A 21362-nucleotide genomic window follows, 5' to 3' on the forward strand; every position below is an offset into this window, starting at 1 on the left:
TCACGTTTACTTAATATATCATAGGTATCTCACATTTTAGTTCATGAGGAAGTACTTCATTTTTTTTTTTAACAGCTGCATAATACTGTACAGCATGGGTGATTAAGGTTTTTCTAGTGTTTAATCTCTAAATGTAAAATTTTAATCCCTAAATATAATCAGTTTTTTCTAACATTGTTAACAACTGTAGTTCATCAGGCTAGTTTTGGCTCCATCAAAATCACACATGAGGGAGTTCCCTGGTGGCCTAGTGGTTAGGACTCTGGACTTTCACTGCTGTGTCCCAGGTTCAATCCCTGACTGGGGAACTGAGATCCTACAAGCCTCATGTCACAGTCAAAAAAAAAAGATCACACATGATTTTGTTTTGTTAACTCTCGTAGTCCTTTATGCTCTATAAATTATTCAGAAGTCCCAGTGTTCTAGAATACTGAGAGAAAAAAAGGTTTGTAATAGCACTGTATAATAAAAGAGGTCTAAGTTAGATTGGTCTGAAGCCTGAGTACTGTTTTTTCACCCGGTTTTTTTCTATCTGTAAATACCCCAGTCATTCTTGGCGATCCTAAACTGAGGTTGTCCCTTGAGTGTACTGGCTCTTTAATTGATTGTCTTAGTAGTTGTTAGTGGTTTGAATTCTAAGATAGTCACTTTATGTTGCTGAGCAAAATGTTCTAAAATATTTTAAAAGTGACATTTCAGTTACATGAAGAAATAGAAATGGATGTAATTACTCCAGAAATTGTGCATATGATCTGTAGTTATAAACACATTATAAATGTTGCATAATCAGGTTCATTATGCAACCACTGAGGTACTTGTTTAAAGTATTGCTGCTTTGAGAACTTGACTTTGATGCAAAAAAGTCAGCCCATCTGTTTCATTGTTGATAAAGGTTTTTACTGATTTCATGTCAAATTATTAGCACCTGATGGTTAGATGTCATCTATAATTTTAAAAACTAAACTCATTGGCTAGATTTAGCTTAGACACTTTGGATTAAAAAAATTGGATAATCTCTATTATTAGATTTGATTATCAAGCTTTTTTCCAGAGTTTAGGCATGGTTCCTCCCCTTGTTAAAGCCCCTAATATTTAAAAAAAAAAAAAAAAAGGCAACCCAGAAATAAGAGGAAGTTAAGAAATATTGAGGTCCGGCGTTAAGTTTAATTTAGAGGTTGTGGAGCCCACAAACTCTACTCTTTCTCCTTCAGTATTTGGCTGAAAATAGCCTCAGACTTGGTTAATAGCAAGTCTGGAAGTGACTGAATTATTCCAGCTTGAGTTTTTAGGTATGGAAAAGCTTTAAATTGGAATCAGAAGTACTGGCTCCTAACTGTTTGACATGGCAAATCACATAACTTTCCTGAGCTTCAGTTTCTTCATTTTAAAAATGGGGATAATAATAACTGCCCCACCTATTTCAAGCCTTTGTTTTGGTGTAGATGAAATGAAACCATGTTTTTGAAGGAAGCCCTTCAGGTACTGTAAAGTGTTAAATAATTTTATAATCACTACAAATTTAACATTATGTGTATATAGCGTGTTTCAACAGAAAAACTAATAGTTTTTTTTCTTTATCTCATAATGTACAGAATATCCATCTTGTATTTGGGACTGTTTTTTGCATATTATAGATGGAAAACATTCAACCTAGAAACTCTTCTTAAAATCAGGGAGTAAGTGATAGCAAAACCAAAATTAAAATTTTGAGACTTTCCATTTTTCAGTTCAGAGGATTATGCTGCCTTTGGAGTACTGTGTTAGACTCTCAGATTATGCTGAGGTAACTTAAGATACAGACAGCCTAATTGTTCAGTTTACATTGGGGAAGAAAAAGTCATCACAGAATTGGGAAAATGAAAATTGCTTTATTTTTGGAATGCATTAAAATCTTTTTTTCTCAATGATATCTTTTTTTTTTTTAACTTTTGCTTTTCAAACCCTAAGCTTCTTAATTTTTTTCTACATTCCCCTCTTCCTCCTTTTCTGATTTTTGATAAATGGGTATTGGTATGTGATTCTAAGTTTTGTTTTTATAGGTTACCATACTACTTCAAAAGATGTAATAAGTTAAATTTAAATTGTTAGGATGCTATCTTCTTGTAATCGTCTTTTTCATGCTACACCAAATATTTAAGGACAGAAAAACTGGATCTCAATAAGCATGAAAGAGGAGCTTTGATCATTTACGTAGATTTATGCCATTATTAATCTTTTTAACTTCTGTTGTTTCATATAAGGAAAAATTTTATTGGAAAATGATTTCTTATGTTCTTTGACCAGGGTAACTCTTAGTTGATATTCCCTCTGGGCAGTAAAATTTTCTTGCTTTTATAAAATAAGTCTAGAAAACTGTCTTCAATGCTGGAAATCATTTTGGATTAAATGACCTCTAAGGATTTAAAAAAGACATTTTTATATTTGGTATACCTTTAATGTTAGTGAGCAAATATTGATGCTTTTGAAAAAGTTAACTAAAAAACTAGCCCTTAATTTTCTCCAAAGTCTTTGTTTCTTTCTAACCCAGGTTGATTTATCACCCATTTTTAAAACACAGAGTTTTGTAAAATATACATATAATATATCTTACATAGATACACACACCCACGTACATACACATGTACATGTGATGTAATCTTTAATTTCAAGAATTTTGAGTTTCACATTTCTTTCTTTTTTTGGTGTGTGGTAGTTTAATTATATAGCCTGTTATGTAGATTTATTTATCCATAGAATAACTTATATTTCCTCAAAATATAGCAGATAGTAAATAATAAAAAAACTATGAGACTGTAGCTTGTGATATGAATGTAAGCAACACTGGAATGTAGAAATCTATAAGTCAATAGTATGATTGCATTTTATGGATTTTGAAACTGAGCTACAGTGAGCTTAAGTAACCAACATATTTGGGATTCAGACTCAAATTCGACTATCTAGCTCTAAAAGTGTCTTTTTCTATTACACATATTACTTTTCTGGTATTTAATCCAATTATATTTAGAGGATCAGATGGAATCCAGGCTTATCTGGTTACCCATTCAGGAGGGTTTAGTTACCACAGGGCATCGTTTTCTAACTTACAGTAATATCCTACAATATATACCCAAGAGTGGCATTATATCAACTCTGCTACTCTTACATGTGTTTAGTGGGTGGTGGTGGTGAACTATACAGCAATTACAATTAAACAGTAGGTATTTGAAGTTCCTCAAAATTGCTTTGTATATTATTTTTAAGTGGAAAATACTATTTTAAAGGAAATTATTACAATTTTGGTGAAATAGTAAAATGTTTACATTACTCTTCTTCTAATAAAAAAAATTTGTAATCTCTCTGAACTTCAGGTGGTTATTTTTTGCCTTTTCTTTTTACAAATACAGTGCCTTTACTTTCCCGAATTCTGCCTTCTGATGCATGTAAAATATACAAACAAGGTATCAATATCAGGTAAGGTGATTTGATTTTTTTTCTGAGTAACAGATAATTGAGATTTAGAGATAGCTTTTCTTTTTGTAGTAATAGCTTATACTTGGATGTAGTATTTTATAACATGTTGTAATATATTCACAATATTTTATTTCCTTTGAGATACTACAGATAAGGAACCAAAGGCATAAAATCTTGACTAAAACAAAGGTATTATTATTTAACTACAGACTATCTGGAAGGCAAGTAGAGTGAAGATCATGATATAACATTAAGAAGATTTAAGATGGTTATTTCCCTCTTCCTGGCTTTGTAGGGAATAAGGGACACATAAGGAGGACATAACTATTGTCCTGTTTTTCCTCCATCCCTCTCCAACCCTTCCCTCCCCTGTCTACCCATCCATGCTTCTAGCCATTCATCTGTTCAGTCATCTATCCATTCTAGTGAACACTTTAAGGCTAATATTAATTTTCTTCTGTTTCCTTTTAAAACTAAGATTGATGTTTGGATCTCACAGGGAATCTATTTACTTTATTTATTTCAGGATTTTATCATTATCTCTTTAGCTTTCTGTTAATATAGGTATATTTACAAGTTATATATATCTAAGCTATATATAATGCTGGTGAATATGCCAACTTTTTAGTATATTCATACCTATTAGTATATTTATATATACATAAAATTTTACATGTCTGTATCTTATAAAAATCCAGAATATTAATTTGAATATGTAAGGGTCTAGAGCTAGAGATGTCTTAAAAGGTTAGCTCATATAAACTCTTCATTTTATAGATTAGAACGTTCTGACAAGTGAAGTGATTTTTATGAGCATATTGCAAATTAATCACTGAGCCAGGACCTCTCTGACTTCCTGTAAGATCATATCATGTCACAAGGCAGAAATTTTAAAAAATCAACTCTTTATGAGATTTATTGTTCAATATGTTGAATTATAATGAAGAGATAACCTTTAGATGGAAGTAAGTTCTAGGGTCATTATTCTCCAGCAAAATTCTATTAAGGTAGAAGTTTCTGTGATTTTGTTTTTAAAAATAACCTCCTCAGATGTTTCTGATGATGAAAGTGTTCATGCACATTAAATTCATGGTCATTATAGAAACCTTGGAAAATACAGAAAAGTATAGATTAGAAAACTAGGAAAGGATTTGATAATGATGTAGATTTAATTCAGTAGCCTATTGTTAGCAATATATTATGGTTATTAAAAAATTATCAGTTTAAAAATGCTTAATATAGGTGCTTGCCAAAGTTAGTAGATAACTTGGGAGAATAGTATTATCTTCCATGTGCTACTTTAACTAAAGGTCAGTTTTAGTTCTGTTTGATTCTTAAATTTAGGAGAAAAGGAGCTTCTTTCTTTTAAAAAATTGTTTCACATTTATATATGAGTTTTAAAAGTAAATGACATGATGCATATTACCTAATAAATATAGATGATAAAAAAACCACAAAATGGTTAAGATAGAGACATGAGAATAAGAGGCTGAGAGAGAATAATTGTGTCAAAGAATGTAGTTTAAGGGAAGCTACTGCAGTTTAGCAAGACTCTGAAACCTGGGACTTACTAGCAGCCGAGGTTGAGGGAGGAATGTGACAGGTTCAAAGTGCTAGTTATCAAACAAAGTTTACTAGATTAATGGAGAAGCTGCATTTTAGGATGTATGACAAAGGTTTTTTGCATAGATGAAGAATTGCTTTAAAGAAAAAGAAATTTGTTAACATTAAATAAAAACTTTAAAATTTAAACATCAGGAGATGATTACTTCTTTTAAACATCACTTCAAATGAATTTTACTTGTATCCCCTGACAGTTATGTGATAATTTAAAGTATCTTTTTTGGGAATTCCTTGGTGTTCCAGTGGTTAGGACTCCACGCATTCACTGCCAAGGGCGCGGGTTCCATCCCTGGTCGGGAAACTAAGATTCTGCGGCCGTGTGGCCAAAAAAAAAAAAAAAGTATCTTCTTTGTTGTCAAAGAGAAATTAATACTTTAGTAGAAATAGGAAAGTGTGGGCAACTTTATTGTTGAGAATACTAACAAATATTTTCACTGTTAATAATTTTGAGGTTACATATAACCACTGACTAAAATAATCATTGCAAACTTTCTCAGTCAGGCTCTTCCTATTTCGAGTAGGCCCTATTTCCTTTTCACTGTTACTTGAGCATTTTTCAAGTTTTTATCTGAAACAGAACATGTTCTACTCAAATCTTTGCATTTGTATAAAGAATTTTTTGTTCTTCATGGTGAATTACATGGCAAAATTAAAAGTATTTAGGCTTATAAGCTGAAAGCCAAGGACTAGTTAATACATTAAAATATCATTGTGATAAATTATATAAAAAATTATATTATAAATTATATCATTATGATAAATTAGATTTAAGGGCTCAAATGTTGCCAGTGTCAGTCTGCCTTTGTCTCTCTGTACATCTCTTCTCTCACATTTCCTATCCCCACCCCTTGCAACCCACTACTACTCTCACCCAGGATGGGCAAGAAGGGAATGGAGGCAAAAGACTGTTCTGGCCCTTTTCTTCTTTTTTTGGTGGGGTATAGAGTTCCCTGGTAGCTGAAGCTTGGAGTCCAAATAGGCCATGCATGTAAAATGATCTGTTCCTTTTTTGAGACTTCAGTAGCCTACATCTTATAGAGGTGGGGGATAAGCCCCTTTTATTGGCATTATTTTCTCTTACGCCACATGTACAAGCAATAACAGGATATGTTTAGTAGTACAGGCACCAGTAGTACAGTAGCAGGCTACTGGAAGTGGACCAGGGGCTAGAATTCAACTGTAAAGCAGCAGGTAGTGTTCACTCATATAGGAGTTGGTGACTTGGTTTTCTTTTTAGGACTTCTTATTTGGTTCTGAGGGGTGTGTATATTTTATATGGCTCAGAAAAGAGCCTCTTATACCTAGGATAACCATATTTCCCTGTTCACCTCTGTTGTCCTGGTAAAATTATTAACAGTATCACCTTCACCTTTAAAAACTACTAGTTTTGGTGATAAATTATATGTAACCCTAGTTATTCTTTTGCATGCGAAATATGCTCCATTTTTCAGCTTCTCCTACAAAGCCTTGTGCAAGATTGAAGCACTTCAGGGTACTTGTGAACTTTTCCATTCCATTATTCTCCCAAATTTCAACAAGTAGTGATTTGTAGATTTTATTTGAGACCAACCCACTGGGTCGACCATGCCAGGTCTTGGTTATAATGAGCACAACAAACATACAAGTGTGTGAGTCCATGAATATTTGCCATAGGAACGATGCATAATGTTTTCAGGCTGTGGAGATGTTGGAAAAGAAAATGCTGGGAAAAAGAATGCTAATCTGAATCTGGGAAGTCAAGCAGAAAGGCCAAGAATTTAGAGTAAGTTAAATGGTTTATCGAGTTGAAGGATGAAGCAAGGTTTGGTACCAAGCATAAGCATAGATGCAGATCATAAGGACAAGACTGTGGACACACAGTCCTTAGTCTAAGAATGTGGTCTGTCCATGGCTATACCTCTCTTATATAGTGTTGACCTTTGAACAATACCGTTTTGAACTACTTGGGCCCACTTATATGTAGATCTTTTTCAAGAAATACGTACTACAGTACTACATGATCCAAGGTTGGTTGAATCTGAGGATGTGGAAATGTGCATATGGAGGGCCGACTGTAAAGTTACATGTGGAGGGGATGTGGGTCAGCGCCCCAAACCCTGGTGTTCAAGGGTCAGCTGTACTCTGCCGAGCTAGCAACTTGGTCTTGAAAGTATCAGAGAATGTTAGACAGGTCTGCTTTCCTTTTCTGCCCTTCCCCCTTGAAGTAACTTTTATGGAGTAGCTACAGTATAGGAAATGGTAGAGAATAAGGGTACAGTTAGAGAAATGCATCAACAATGGGGAAACAACCTTTTTCTTGCTGGATTAATGAAGTATATATTCAGAAAAATGAAATATAGATAAAATTGAATATATATTTAAATATTCTTTTGGTGTTTTTTAATGAGATATTTTAAATTTAGCTTTTATCTATAAATTTGATTTTGAAATATGGTATTAGCATCTTGGTTTGAGTTTAGAAGGAGCAAAACTTGTTTAATTAATATGAAGTTTTATTGAAGTTTTGTCAGAATTTTTCATCTATCCATCTTTCACAGGCTTGACACTACTCTCATAGACTTTACTGACATGAAGTGCCAACGAGGGGATTTAAGCTTCATTTTCAATGGGGATGCGGCACCCTCTGAATCTTTTGTAGTATTAGACAATGAACAAAAAGTTTATCAGCGAATACACCATGAGGTGAGCATGTTGTCTTATCAGTATTCCTGTAAATGGTTTAAAAAAGTCTGTGTAGGGATTTCCCCTGTGGTCCAGTGGTTAAGACTCCGCCTTCCAATGCAAGGGGTAAGGGTTCGATCCCTAGTTGGGGAACTAAGATCCCACATGCCACGGGGTGCGGCTAAAAAAATAAAAGAAGTCTGTGTATGCAACCAAGCCTCGGTGTAATTGTTTTAAAAGGCGTAAGGCATAATTGAGATGGTTCATTCCTAAAGCTTTGATTTTCTTACCTCTTGCTTTTTAAAAAAGTTTTATCATCTGTTCTCTATCCTGACTAATCCACTGAGTCTGTTTGCTCTTAATTCACTGATGATCTCCTAGTGAAATAAACCCTAACTTCTCATAGTTCTCATTTGTTGAACCTGTTCTGGCCCTGTCCCCATTTATCTTCCTATCTTAGTTTCTTTTATTGTTGTGAACCATCTCTACCTCTTTAATATGAACACCTCTCTTGGCTTTCTGTCTGTACCGTTTTACTTTTCCCAACTCTTTGGCCACCTTTCTTTTCTCCGTCTTTTCACTCTTAAAGTACAAAATTATACCCCTTCTAAACACCATATCTAAACACCATGTGAATTGCCTTCACAACGACCTTTGAGAGACCATATTCACCATCATCTTATATCTGTTGTTCCCTGAATGCTTATAAACCAAAGAAAAAGCTTTTCTAGTATCTATATATATCATTGATAGCCTTACAAATGTTTTTAGGTCAATATTTTGTTTTGTCACTGTGGCTTTTATTTTTCACCATTTCCTTTCCTTACGTTTACTACATCTTGTGACCCCTTCCTCAACATCTCTTAGATTAGACCCTCCTACTGTCATATCTGTTGATATTTAGTTACCTTGTATGTGTACTATTGAAATAAATAGTTTCCTAACTGGCACTGAGCAAGGAAGAGTTGGATTCGAAGAGAAGAAAAAAAGACATTCCTTGTGGGGGAAACAGGATGAGTAAAGTCAGGAAAGTAGGACTAAGAATGGTTTATTTGGGAAACAGAAAAGCAATCTATCTGACTGCAGTGAAGGTTTCTCTTACTGAGCATAGGAACATGATTTATGGAAGGCCTTAACAGCCAGATAAAATAATTTAGGATCTGTTATAGTTGGCAATAGAGAGTCATAGATTCTTAAACAAGGGATTGATTTGATCAAAAAGTAATTTAAATGAATTAGTCTTATATATAATAGTTTTTTGACTTTTCCTCCTTCCCTCTCTTCCTCAAACATTTTATCAAGGACCTAATAAATGCTAGACACTGCTAGGTGCTATGGATAGTGGCATTGTATTAATAATATACAGTTTGTCTCGTGCTATCTGCGGGGGATTGATTCTAGGAATCCCCAAGGATACCAAAATCCACAGATGCTCAAGTCCCTTATATAAAATGGTGTAGTATTTGCATATAAGCTACACACATCCTCCAATATACTTTAATTCATCTCTAGATTACTTATAATACTTAATACAATGTAAAGCCAAGGTAAATAGTTGTAAATACAGTGTAAATACCTTGTAACTAGTTGCCTGTGTGGCAAATTTAAGTTTTGCTTTCTGGAACTTTCTGGAATTTTTTTTTCTCCAAATATTTTTGATCCCTGGTTGGTTGAATCTGCAGATGTGGAACCTGCAGTTATGGAGGGCAAACTGTATATCAATTACTATCATATATTAAGCATTAAATGCCAGCATACTGGAACTATAAATACTTTAAAGCTCTTTTATTAAATCCTTAAAATAACCTGTCTAAATAGTACCATCTCTTTTATAGATGAAAATATTGAGGCTTATAAATGTTAAAAGATATCGCTAAGATCACACAGCTAGTATGCAAGATGGATTGGAAAAGGGAGAGAATGGAAGCGGGGAAAATATGTGTTTTTATGGTTATAGGCATACTTCGCTTCATTGCACGTCACAGATATTGCGTTTTTTACAAATTGAAGGTCTGTGGCAACCCTGTGTTGAGCAAGTCTATTGGTGCCATTTTTCCAACAGCATTTGCTTACTTTGTGTCTCTGTGTCACATTTTGGTAATTCTCGAAATATTTTGACTCCTCTACCAGCAAACAGATTATGACTTGCTGAAGGTTCAGATGATGATTAGCATTTTTTAGCAATAAAGTTTGTGTTGTTTTTAAAATTTATTTTTTGGCTGCTTTGGGTCTTCGTTGCTGTGTGTGGGCTTTCTCTAGTTGCGGCAAGCCAGGGCTACTCTTTGTTGCCAGTGCATGGGCTTCTCATTGCAGTGACTTCTCTTGTTGCGGAGTGCGGTCTCTAGGCACATGAGCTTCAGTAGTTGTGGCACACGGGCTCAGTAGTTGTGGCTTAACGGGTCTAGAGCACAGGCTCAGTAGTTGTGGCGCATGGGCTTGGTTGCTCTGCAGCATGTGGCATCTTCCTGGACCAGGGATCAAACCTGTGTCCCCTGCATTGGCAGGCAGATCTTAACCACTGTGCCACCAGGGAAGTCCCAGCAATAAAGTATTTTTAAATTAAGGTATGTACCTTGTTTTTTTAAGCATGATGCTATTGCACACTGAACAGACTACAATACAGAGTAAATGATGGTGGTGCCACAGATAGAATTGGGGCATTTGGAAAAGGAAACAGGTTTGGGGTTTTAGATGACCTTCATATTGGATCTGTTGCTAAAATCAGTGTATTTGTTTCAACCTTCTCTTTATATAGACTTCTCTGAAGTATTTGCTATTATTGGTAACTCAGTTCTTAAAATTTGCATTTCCTTGTGACTTGACCTTGATCATTAGATGTTCTTTTCCCATATCTCCTTCTTACTCTCTTTTGCCTGTTTCCTTTTCTCTGCTCACTTCTTGAATATTGATATGCGCTTGATGTTCTCATTTTTACAGATTGCCAGAATAATCTCTTCCATTCCCACAGCTCTCACTACTTCTTATCAGTTGATAGTTCACAAGTATATATTTGTAACTCAGATCTTCTGAGTGGGGACCTATCTATTTAAATGCCTAATGGATAGCCTGTGTGTCTCCTAGGTACCTCAAAACTTAGCTTATTTAAGACTTAACTCATTATTTTCCCTTTAAGGTGCCCGTTCTCCCATTTTCTTTCCTTTGGTGATTGATATCATTCTCTGTTCAGCGAGAAAAATTGGAGGTTTTTTTTGACATCTTTTCTTGTATTCTCACGTTTCCTAATTAGAGAACATGTGTGGTTATTCTTGTCTCCCTCATGTCTTATAATTATCCCTTTTTTATTCATGCTGTTATTGCCATAATTTAGGTATTCATTATGTCAACTGGACTGTCACAAAAGTCTCATAAATGATCTTCCTGGCCCCCTTCTTGTCTCCTTTTAAATTATTTCACATATTGGAGATAGGTTGAACATTGAAAACAAATTCATGACATTTGTCTTCCTTAAAGACACTTTAAAAGTTCCCTATTGCCTGAAGAATGAAATCCAAGTTCCTTAGCATGCCATGGTTCCTTCTGTGACCTGGCTTTTGTTCATTTTTCCAGCCTTTTTCTTACCCTGTTATCATAGATACCTTCATGCTAAACTCTTTGCAATTTTTTCCAGACTATTTAGTGTTTCATTCCTTTGTTCATATTGTTTCCAATTCTGGGGATACCCTTCTTCTTGTACCCTCACCCTGGTGGGGCACCTACTTAGTGTTACTTCCTCATCTGCCAAGTGACCATTGTTTTGAGGTTCTCACTAATGTGGTACCATAGAGCTTCTAATGCTGTTTTTGTCTATATGGCTTTCTTCTTTCTTGGGGCTAAGCTTCTCAGAGGTTTGGGGTTCTTTTAGTTGTAGTCTCTGGTACCTAATACAGCATCAGTACATTCTAGTTAGAGTTTGGCAGAATCTTTCTGTAAAGGGAGAGAGTCAGTATTTTAGATATTTAAATATATTTGCAGGTCATATGGTCTCTGTCACAACTGCTCACCTCTGCTGTTATTAACATAAAAGCCACCAGAGACAATATATAAATGAATGAGTATGGCTGTATTCTAATAAAATTTTACTTGAAAAACAGATGGTGGACTGGATTTGACTGCTGGCCATAGTCTGCTGACCCTTATTCTAGACTCTCATATATGTACTAAATAATTCGAATTCTTATGTTTTAAATAACAACAGGATAGCTAACTGGGCAATAGATGAGTTGGAAAGATAGTACTAAAAGAGAAACCAGAGATTAAGGCTAGTAGTGTAAGTATTAGCTGATGTTATAGTATCAATGAGATCACCAGTGGTCTGGTATTTAGGGTATATGTGTGTGTATTTTATGTCTAAAAGAATACAGAAATGCTAGATTTTGAGCAATAATCCTCAGGGCAGGGAATACTTGTTTTTTATCCTAATATGTATACATAAGTAATAATTGTTCATTAAATGTTTGTTGAATGAATGTAATTAACAACAGGTCTTTTTCAATGATGTGGTTAGGAGATAGTCTATGATTTACAGAAGAGTTATGTTTCAAAAGTTTATTTGAAATTGGGATGTTTGAAACTTAAGGCAAATTTCTTCATAGGTAGTGTTGTATATAGTGTTGTTCCCAAGCTAGTACATAAAATCCTAATTGATTTGTAATATATTTACATCATGATGGTTAACAGTTCTGTACAATCTATGCCAGTCAAAATTTCTCTTTAGGAAATTGTGTTCAGAATTAGTTTGGGTTACCAGGAATACATTTTCACCTGTTACAGCCTTAGCATTAATGTCAAGATTTTCTGTCCCTCACTTGTAAGGGTGAAGGAAATGGGCTATATCTGGGTGAAAGTTTGTGGTGACGAATAGAAAATGGGCCTCCTGGGAATCTAGAAATCAGGAGGTAGGGAAAATAGAGCCTCTACTTATTGGAAACCTTATGGATGGTTCTCATTCTCCAGTCAACTCTCTAGGTTCTGCCTTTTTTCTCCCTCTTTTCTTCGGATTCTGGGGTCCTAAATATCAGAGAATCTCTCTTGGCCTATTATATTTAGAATAGAGCCTCATCTAATGCCTACTCATTTACTCTTCTGTACCTGGTCTCTTAGTTTTCTGTCCCTGAAACAAGCACAAAGCTTTCTCTTTTAAAAAATAATTATCGATCAATTATTTTATGCCAGCACTGGGGAATATGTTGAAGCAAGGCTGCTAATTGAGTTTGGAAATTATGAGTTGATATTTATGGATTTCTTTTCTTTCTATAAGGTGTATAGAGAAGATCCCATGTGGCCTCCTTTCCTTTTTTCCTTCCTTATCACCTCTCTCCTTTCCTCCTTCCCTTCCTTCCTTCCACTTAAAACTATTGGGAAAGAAAGGCTCATAGTGGTGGGTCTTTAGATTAAAAAGAACTAAAGTAAGATTCATCTATACTTAAAGAAAACAAAACCTTCTTACAGGCATTTTGTCTCAGACGTGTCTACTTAATTCTTAAAGTAATCTTTTACAATTACTCTGCATACTTTGTACTTCTGTAATGGGTAATCTAGTATTGTTTCCATTACATATCTGGAAGAGTGTGAGTACCCTTTTTATGTGTCCTGTATTTTTAGATTCATAATTAGTTATAATTCTAACTTATTTAGTTATATGAAGTTTACACTTCTGTAATTGTTTTTAGAGTAACTAGCACTTCACATTTTTTTAGAATTGGTCCTTTTTGTTTTTTGAAATCTGTAACGTTTTAATTGTTGACATTTTCATATGTGGCGCTAAAAACCTCTGAAAATCTAGATTCTTATATTTACCTTTTGCCCCCACCCCAGGAATCAGAGATGGAAACAGAAGAAGAGGTTGACATTTTAATGAGTAGTGATATTTACTCTGCAACTTTATCAACCAAATCAATTTCTTTCACGCGTGCCCAAACAGGATGGCTTTTTCGGGAAGATAAAACAGTATGTGCAAATCGAGATTTTTACACTTTAAAAATTGTTTAGTATTTAATGTTGTCAAAATAATGTGATGGAAATACAGGTAGAAAGAAGTATCTTACTTACTTGTTTTCAAGTAGTTTATTCTCTTCTCTTTGAACCCAAATAGGGAATTATATTGGTTGGTTACAGAGTTGGAAGATAGGAGAAGCCAGGAGAGAAAGTTTAGTTCATTTGAATTTTATGTTGAAAAATATTCTTGTTGTTTGTTGCCTTGTTATTATACAGGAAACAATGTCTTCACATGGTTCCATTATATTTCTAATGCTTTTTTTCTTAGGAAGACCACAAAGAAGCATATACTTTTAAATTCATTTCTCTGGACCTTTTTTCTTTCTTCTTTTAGAATTTTAAACTATTTACTTACCCAGTATCTGTCCCTCAGTATTCCATATATTTGACTAAAATTAAATAAGCTTACATTTCTACAACACTGTAATTAAATTAAATCTCAGTGGCGGTTTCCCCATTAGTGAATTGTAAATTCTTTCCATAATTCCCATTTCATCTGTCAGCAAGAGGTTATATAATATATAATATTTCAAATATAATATGTTCAAAATATATTCAAACATTTTTTAGTTGCATGTATGAAGAAGCATCTTATAAAATTTTAAAGTCAAGGATAAGTAACACATTAGGTAAGGGCCAAGATTTTAAGAATTCTATTTATCTTTTATTACACACAGTAGAAATGAATATATCCTCATTAGAAAGACAAAAATAGCCTGTAATAGTCAGGGTTCTTTGAGAAACAAAATCAGTAGGAGTTCTGTATCTCTCTGTGTATGTGTATATATCTGCATATAGATGTATATATACCTATAGACAGAAGGAGAGAAGAGTGAGGGAGAGATTGATTTATTTTAAGGAATTAGCTTGTGTGAATGTAGAGGCTGGTAAGTCTGAAATTTTTAGAGCAGTCTAGCAGGCTGGAAATTCAGGGGAGAGTTGATATGGTCTTGAGTTTGAAATCTGCAGGCTAGAATCTCAGGCAGGGTTTCTGTGTTGCAGTCTTGAGGCAGAATTGCTTTTCCTTTGGGAAACCTTAGTCTTTGCTCTTAAGGCCTACATTTGATTGGATATGGCCTTTCCATATTCTGGAGGGTAATCTGCTTTACTTCAAGTCTGCTGATGTAAATTTTAATTAATCTAAAAAATGCCTTCATGGAATTCCCTGGTGGTCCAGTGGTTAGGACTCAGTGCTTTCACCACTGTGGCCTGGGTTCAGTCCCTCGTTGGGAAACTAAGATCCTGCAAGCTGTACAGCACAGCCAAAAAAAAGAAAAAGCCTTTGTAGCAACATCTAGACTGGTGTTTGATTGAACAGTTGGACATCATAGTCTAGGCAAACTGACATAAAATTAACCACCACACAGTCTTACACATAAAGCTGAAAAATCTCCCTTGACCACTACTCACAATCCCAGAGTCCTTTGCAGAAGGTTATCCAGCTGTATATCCCCCAGACCTTTCTTTATGCTTTATGTACATAAATATCTATTTATGATTGATAGGTTTATTTTTCATAAAGTGTCATTTTATCTATTGTTTTGCAACTTTTTTTCCCCCAATGTCTTAGAAGTGTTTTCTTTTCAGTAGTATTACTTCATTCTTTTTAGCAACTGCATAGTATTCCATAGTATGGATATGTTGTAATTTATTTATCCAGTCTCTTATTTTTGGACATTTAGATGGACACACATTTGTGTCCAGTTTTCTCCCACTATAAATGATGTTATGTTTACTATCCTTTTACATGCCTTTGCATTGTCTTTTATAGATAGCAAGAAATGGAATGGCTGGATTATGGGGAATATACATTTAAATTTTTTTATTGATATGATTTATTTTTAATAAATGCTTTTTCATTATAAGATTTCAAAAATTGATCATTATCACTTGAGTGTTTCCCAACCACAGAAAAATTCTCACTGTGAGATCTAGGTTCATCAATTTTCCTCTCTAAGCCTATTTGGCAACAAGTACCATTATAGGATTCCCAGTTGTGAGATCCTACATTGCAATCCATTTGTTGGCTTGAAGTCTTATTTGTTTGTACTCTGTTCTTCTGGACAGCATTAGAAGGATCACTTCAAGAGAAGATAAAAATTGAAGCTGCTGTTCATCTAGTGCTACTGCTAAGCAGCTCAAAGCTCTTGAAGAGTGTCTAGGTGATCTTCTTAAGTCTTTGACAGGTAAGGAGGGAGTCAGTAATGCTTATGGTTCCCATTTTGTAGGTAGAAACAGGTACAGAATGCCTTGCTTTCTAATGACTGGTAAGGAAGCCACCAAAAGCAAGGTGGAAATGGAAGCAACAATAAACACTTAGTTTTGGAATGCCAGAAAACAGCAGCAAGAGGAGAGCAAGTGATCTGCATGCAGGTAGAAATGGGAAGCTTATTTTCAGTAGTTACTGATCATGTTTTTTGAGGTAAGTTATTTCAAACTCTGACCACCTGTGGGTCTGGAAAAAGGTGAAGGTTAATGTTGAAGGAGCCCTCTTTTCTTGATGTCCTTTTAATCCATTTGAGTTTCCCTATCCCCAATCCATAATATAAATACATAATTATATTGATGAGCAAAACTACTTGGTTGTTCTCCCACTGTTGAAAGAAGCAAGCAACTGTAATTTGAAGTTTGGGCCTGTTAGAGAATACTGGAACAGGTAATTAATTTTAGTTGTACTAGAAATTTTTATTTCTTTTTATTCCATTTTTTTCTATCTATAAAATGGGAACATTAATTATCCCTGACCCCTCCTTGTAACTCATGATATTTGACTATTAGCTAAATTAAGTTGTCAGATAGTTTTGTGCTACTTGGGAGTAGATTCTAAAGGAATACTGTGTGTTGTTTTTACTTACACTTAATTCATTTGCAGATTAACTACCATACATCTTGTGTGTTTTAAATTTTCCTTTACAAATTTGAAATGTGTAATTTTATGTATTTTTTAGTTTAATAGAATGTATAAGATAATTTGATAGTTTCAAGTACCAGAGGAATATTTTATTTACATCTAAATGTTATATGTTTATGAAGAAACTGTGTATTACTTCAAAATTTTAAAAAAATCTAAGATAAACTTTATTATTTTGAAATATTTGATTTTGCTTTAGGAAAGGGTAGGAAACTTTTTGGCCGACTTTTATCTGGTGAATGGACTTGTTTTAGAATCAAGAAAAAGAAGAGAACATCTCAGTGAAGAAGATATTCTTCGAAATAAAGCCATTATGGAGAGTTTGAGTAAAGGTGGAAACATAATGGAGCAGAATTTTGAGGTATAACTTTTACTTTTCTTAATTTATAATGTTCTAAAGAGAGAGGGGGTAGACTTCATTCCTGGCATTCAGTGAGTTTATATAAGTATGCTCATAGGTTTTGTTTACCATGTATCACCTTTTATTTTTCTGTGATACAGTCTTTGGTGATTTTTTGTGAACCTGTTCTTGATCTTTGAGTCTTCACTAATAAATAGATTAAAATTGTTTTGTAAGCATGAAACCTGGTGTTAATTTTTAATCCATGTCCCTTTGCATATATATATATATTTTTTTTCCTACTTCACCAACTGAAATCTTCTGCTGCTGTGAAGACCTGGCTAAAAATCTACCTACTTTATGAAGTCATTTCTAGCCTATACCTTCCCATAATTTTTTTATTCAGCATGTATTTATTGAAAACATGGTACATGCAAAGAATTGTGTGACAGTAGGAAAAGGGGAGGGAAATCATGGAACTACATAGCTATATGAGACAAGGTAACTTGGCTCTATAATCTTATTTCCCTAGTAAGATGAATTGGAGGGTTTCTTAAATTTTTTTTTATTTTAACAATTTTAGACTTTAAAACCAGAAAAAAAATGATTCCCAAATGTTAACATTTTACTACATTTTTTATAGCAGTGTTTTCTAGGATTGGGACCCTTTAGTGGATTATGAATTCAATTTGTGGGCTGTGACCCCCACTTTTTTTTTTTTGAAGTAGAATCTAAATTCAGATAATAAGGAAAAACTAGAGCACATAGTATGGGTCCTTATTACTTTATGAAACAATAGTGTCAAGGGTGTATGTTGTGTCTACTTGCATATGTGTGACTGCTGGGTTATAGTGTAAAATGTGAGTCACAGTCAGAAAAAGATGAAAGGCTACTATGAGGAGACTTGAATTCCTTGAATGTTTAGCCTCTCCCCTATGGTATTGTGCCAGATTGCATTTTCAGGATAGACAAACTTTTCAGAATAGTATGCCAGGTCTCAACTAATTCATGGTGATACCGTGTGTGCCAGCAAATTTATCTTAATGTTTAGAAAGTTTATGTGTTGAGTGAATCAACCATAGTTTAGTTAAGTGAGTATAGGATGTAAAGTGCTTAAGAAGCCACATTAAATGTTTAAGTTAAAATTGTGATCCAGTTTAGTGTGATCGTGTCCCCTTCCTGCCAGATCCTCTTTGCAGTCCTCATTTTTCTTTTGTCCTTGGGTTAGAGCCTCACTAGACTTTATTTTCCAGAAGCCTCCTGGTATTTGCTGATCTCTCCATCAGTAGGAGGTAATAGGATGTGATATGCTCAGGAAATAGAAATGGAGATGGATTGAAGAGAGGGAATGATGAGCCTAATCTTTTGACAAAGCTGTTACCCTTTCCCATTGTTAACCAGACATAAAGAACATTTCTTTGGACTATATTGTGATTTAAATTTTATAACAGTTCTTTTTTAAAAAACGATTTTGTTGTGGTGGTGCTTATTGCTACCTTTGTTTAATTTTGGCAGCAAACCATTTTGGGATGAGTACACAAATTTATTTTCTTTAGGGCAGAGGTTGTAACTTGATGCACTTGAATTGGTAAAGGGGTCTTTAAATGACATTTTAATCACGTATAGTTTGGCATGTTGAAATTAAAACATAGTTTAATCCCAGATGTCTATATAATAAAACAAAATAATATGAATTAAATAATTAAGCTTCTGACTTCTGATCAGATCAAAGGAAATAGTTCCTGGGCATTGTGTGAAGTATTTTTTCATATATCATCTCATTTAATTTTTAATTATCACAGTGACCTAATGAGATAACTATCATTGCCCAATTGTATAGAAAGGAAAATGAGGTTTAAAGAAATTAATATATCTGAAGTCACAAAGCTATAAGTAGCAAAGATGGGTTTTGATTCTTGGACCCTTACCCCAAGTTCTTCTTGTTCTTGGGCTAAGTATATTGCTTCCCAGATTGCCTTTGTTAAAGTCTCATCTTTGTGTGTAACCAGATTTTCAACACGTCTTAGCAATTCTTACAAAATATTGTGAAGTTGAAGTTGTAAAAGGAATGAGAGAACGTTGCTATTGGTAAAAGTAGTCAAAATCAGTATTGTGGTGTTTTTTTTAATGATGTATAGAGAACACATTAGTAAAAAGCATGTTTTTGGCTTTGGAACATTATTGAAAATTTCAAGAACTTAGAAAATATGTATGACTATTATGATTGTTTTCAAAAGACATGAAAATATTATATATATATACATATATATATATGTACATATATATATATATTTTTGGCCATGTTGTGTGGCTTGTGGGATCTTAGTTCCCCAACCAGGGATTGAACCTGCACCCTTGGCAGTGAAAGCGTGGAATCCTAACTACTGGACCGCCAGGGAATTCCTGAAAATATTATATTTTAAAGCCACATTTTAATAGAATTTCAGTTCTTAAAAATGTATGTCCTTTTCAGAATGCATTTATGTTCTTTATTCTAAGTGAATAGCTTTTGAGTTTCTTTTTTTTTTTTCAGACAAATATTTGTTTTAATTTCTATAAGAAATAGCTTATAGGTAACACTTGGAAGTAATTTTTGCCTTTTAACTAGTTTTGCCATTTCTACTCCTTCTTTTCCCTCTCTTTTCCAGACAGTTCTAATATTTAGTATATATTTTTGACAATATTTTTTATAGTAAAATTTAAGTGCTCAGAAATTCTTAAGTTATGGACACTTGCTCCTCCACTTTTGGTGCTTTTTTCCACTTTGTTCTAACCACTTATTGTTGGAGGGGGGAGTAATGCCCCATTTATACCTTAGACAGTCATTGATAAAAGCATTAATTGTATGCAAGCTATACATACAGAATATTGAGTTAAACTCTATTAGTGATTATGTACTTTTTTAATATATAAAATCAAAATAAGAATATATAGATATAAAATACATGAATGTGTTAAACTTCCAGAAAATTTTGCCATATAAAATATTAGAATTCAGCAAATCTAGCAATAAATCAAAACTATTTCTTATATGCTTCAAGAAAAACAGGCATTAAAAGTTTGCATTTAATTATGTAGGAAAGGTTTGATTTCATTTTAGTTACAGAGCCTACTGACTTAGGGAAATAAACTTAGAAAGCCATCTGGTGTCCTGTGGCAGCCTTCATGTCTTCCTGTTTCATTAGATAGTTATGGGAACAGTATAGTGGGAACACTGATGGGTTCAGCTGTGAGTATCAGTATATAACAAAGGATCAATTAGAATAAACATAAACTAAGAAAGACCTTATTAAAATATAAAAACTGATATTCCTAATGATGAAGTAAAGTGCTCAGTGGAAGGTTAAATTAGATTCATTACAGTCTCTACTAAGATGGGGAATGTGTAATGTATAGTTTAGAAAGAATTCTATTGGCAATAGTAGAAACTGCTTAGAGAATTTTATTACCTGGAAAAATATACTTATATGACATTCTGCATTATCTAATCATGCCAGGAAAATGAGTCTTTACTATGATAATATATATATTATATATATATATATATATATGATAATATATATGTGATTTAATATATATATAATTTAATATATATTTTATATATATATAAACACTCAGTTATAGCCAAATGTATATACAGGTATTAAATATATATAGGTATTAAATAGACTGGAAGCAAGAGTAGACAAAAGAGTAGACAATTTTAAGCAGTGCTCTGAAAGAGAAATTGACCATGATCTGCTTAGTTAGATAGAGATTTGGGTGGAGGTGTGATTAACCTTTCTGGGTTGGAGCATCAGTGGTAAATTTTTTCAGTCATTTCTTCTGTTTGTTACAGCTTCTATTAGCTTGTCTGCCTTCTGCAGGATCACAAGACACTGTTTTACCTAATGTTTTGCCACAATATTTATGACAGTCACTACCTATTAAGCCCATTTGTCATTCTGTTAATAGCCATTGCCACATGCCATACTATTGTGTGTAGTATCACATTTTATATATCGTATTTGGTATTGGTTATGATATAATTTTGGCTGATTATAACAGTAACTTAAACAAGACAGGAGTTTATTTTTCTCTCATGGAAAAATCTGAGTTTATATGGTTTCTTTGTTTTGTGAGTTAATCTCAGACCTAGCCTTTTTTTTTTTTGGTCTTATTTCTCTACCATTTCTAGGATCTGGCCCTCATTCACATGGTATACGATGTTTTATTACCTGTTTAGCATTCCAACCATTAGGAATGATAATTGCTAATAGTAATTAGGAAAGAGAGGACATGCCTGTTCTGTTTGAGTACCCAGTCAGAAGTTGCATACATCACTGCTCAAATCCCATTGGTTAGAACTTAGGTGTAACTAATTTAGCTAGCTGTAAAGATATC

The 21362-nt window shown here is 33.8% G+C and overlaps 1 protein-coding gene across 3 annotated transcripts in view; it reads left to right on the top strand.

Moving 5' to 3' along the window:
• ANKRD13C (ankyrin repeat domain 13C) overlaps positions 1–21362 on the top strand; it is a 79985-nt gene that overhangs the window by 41033 nt on the left and 17590 nt on the right. For all 3 annotated transcript variants that reach the window (XM_082834731.1, XM_082834732.1, XM_082834733.1), the window contains 4 exons: positions 3384–3450; positions 7611–7755; positions 13549–13680; positions 16839–17000. In XM_082834731.1, the coding sequence (XP_082690857.1) occupies positions 3384–3450; positions 7611–7755; positions 13549–13680; positions 16839–17000 (506 nt within the window). The remainder of the gene's footprint in view (positions 1–3383; positions 3451–7610; positions 7756–13548; positions 13681–16838; positions 17001–21362) is intronic.

The sequence above is a fragment of the Leucopleurus acutus genome (genome assembly GCF_964270905.1).
Source record: "Leucopleurus acutus genome assembly, chromosome: 2".
Classification (NCBI taxonomy): Eukaryota; Metazoa; Chordata; class Mammalia; order Artiodactyla; family Delphinidae; genus Leucopleurus; species Leucopleurus acutus.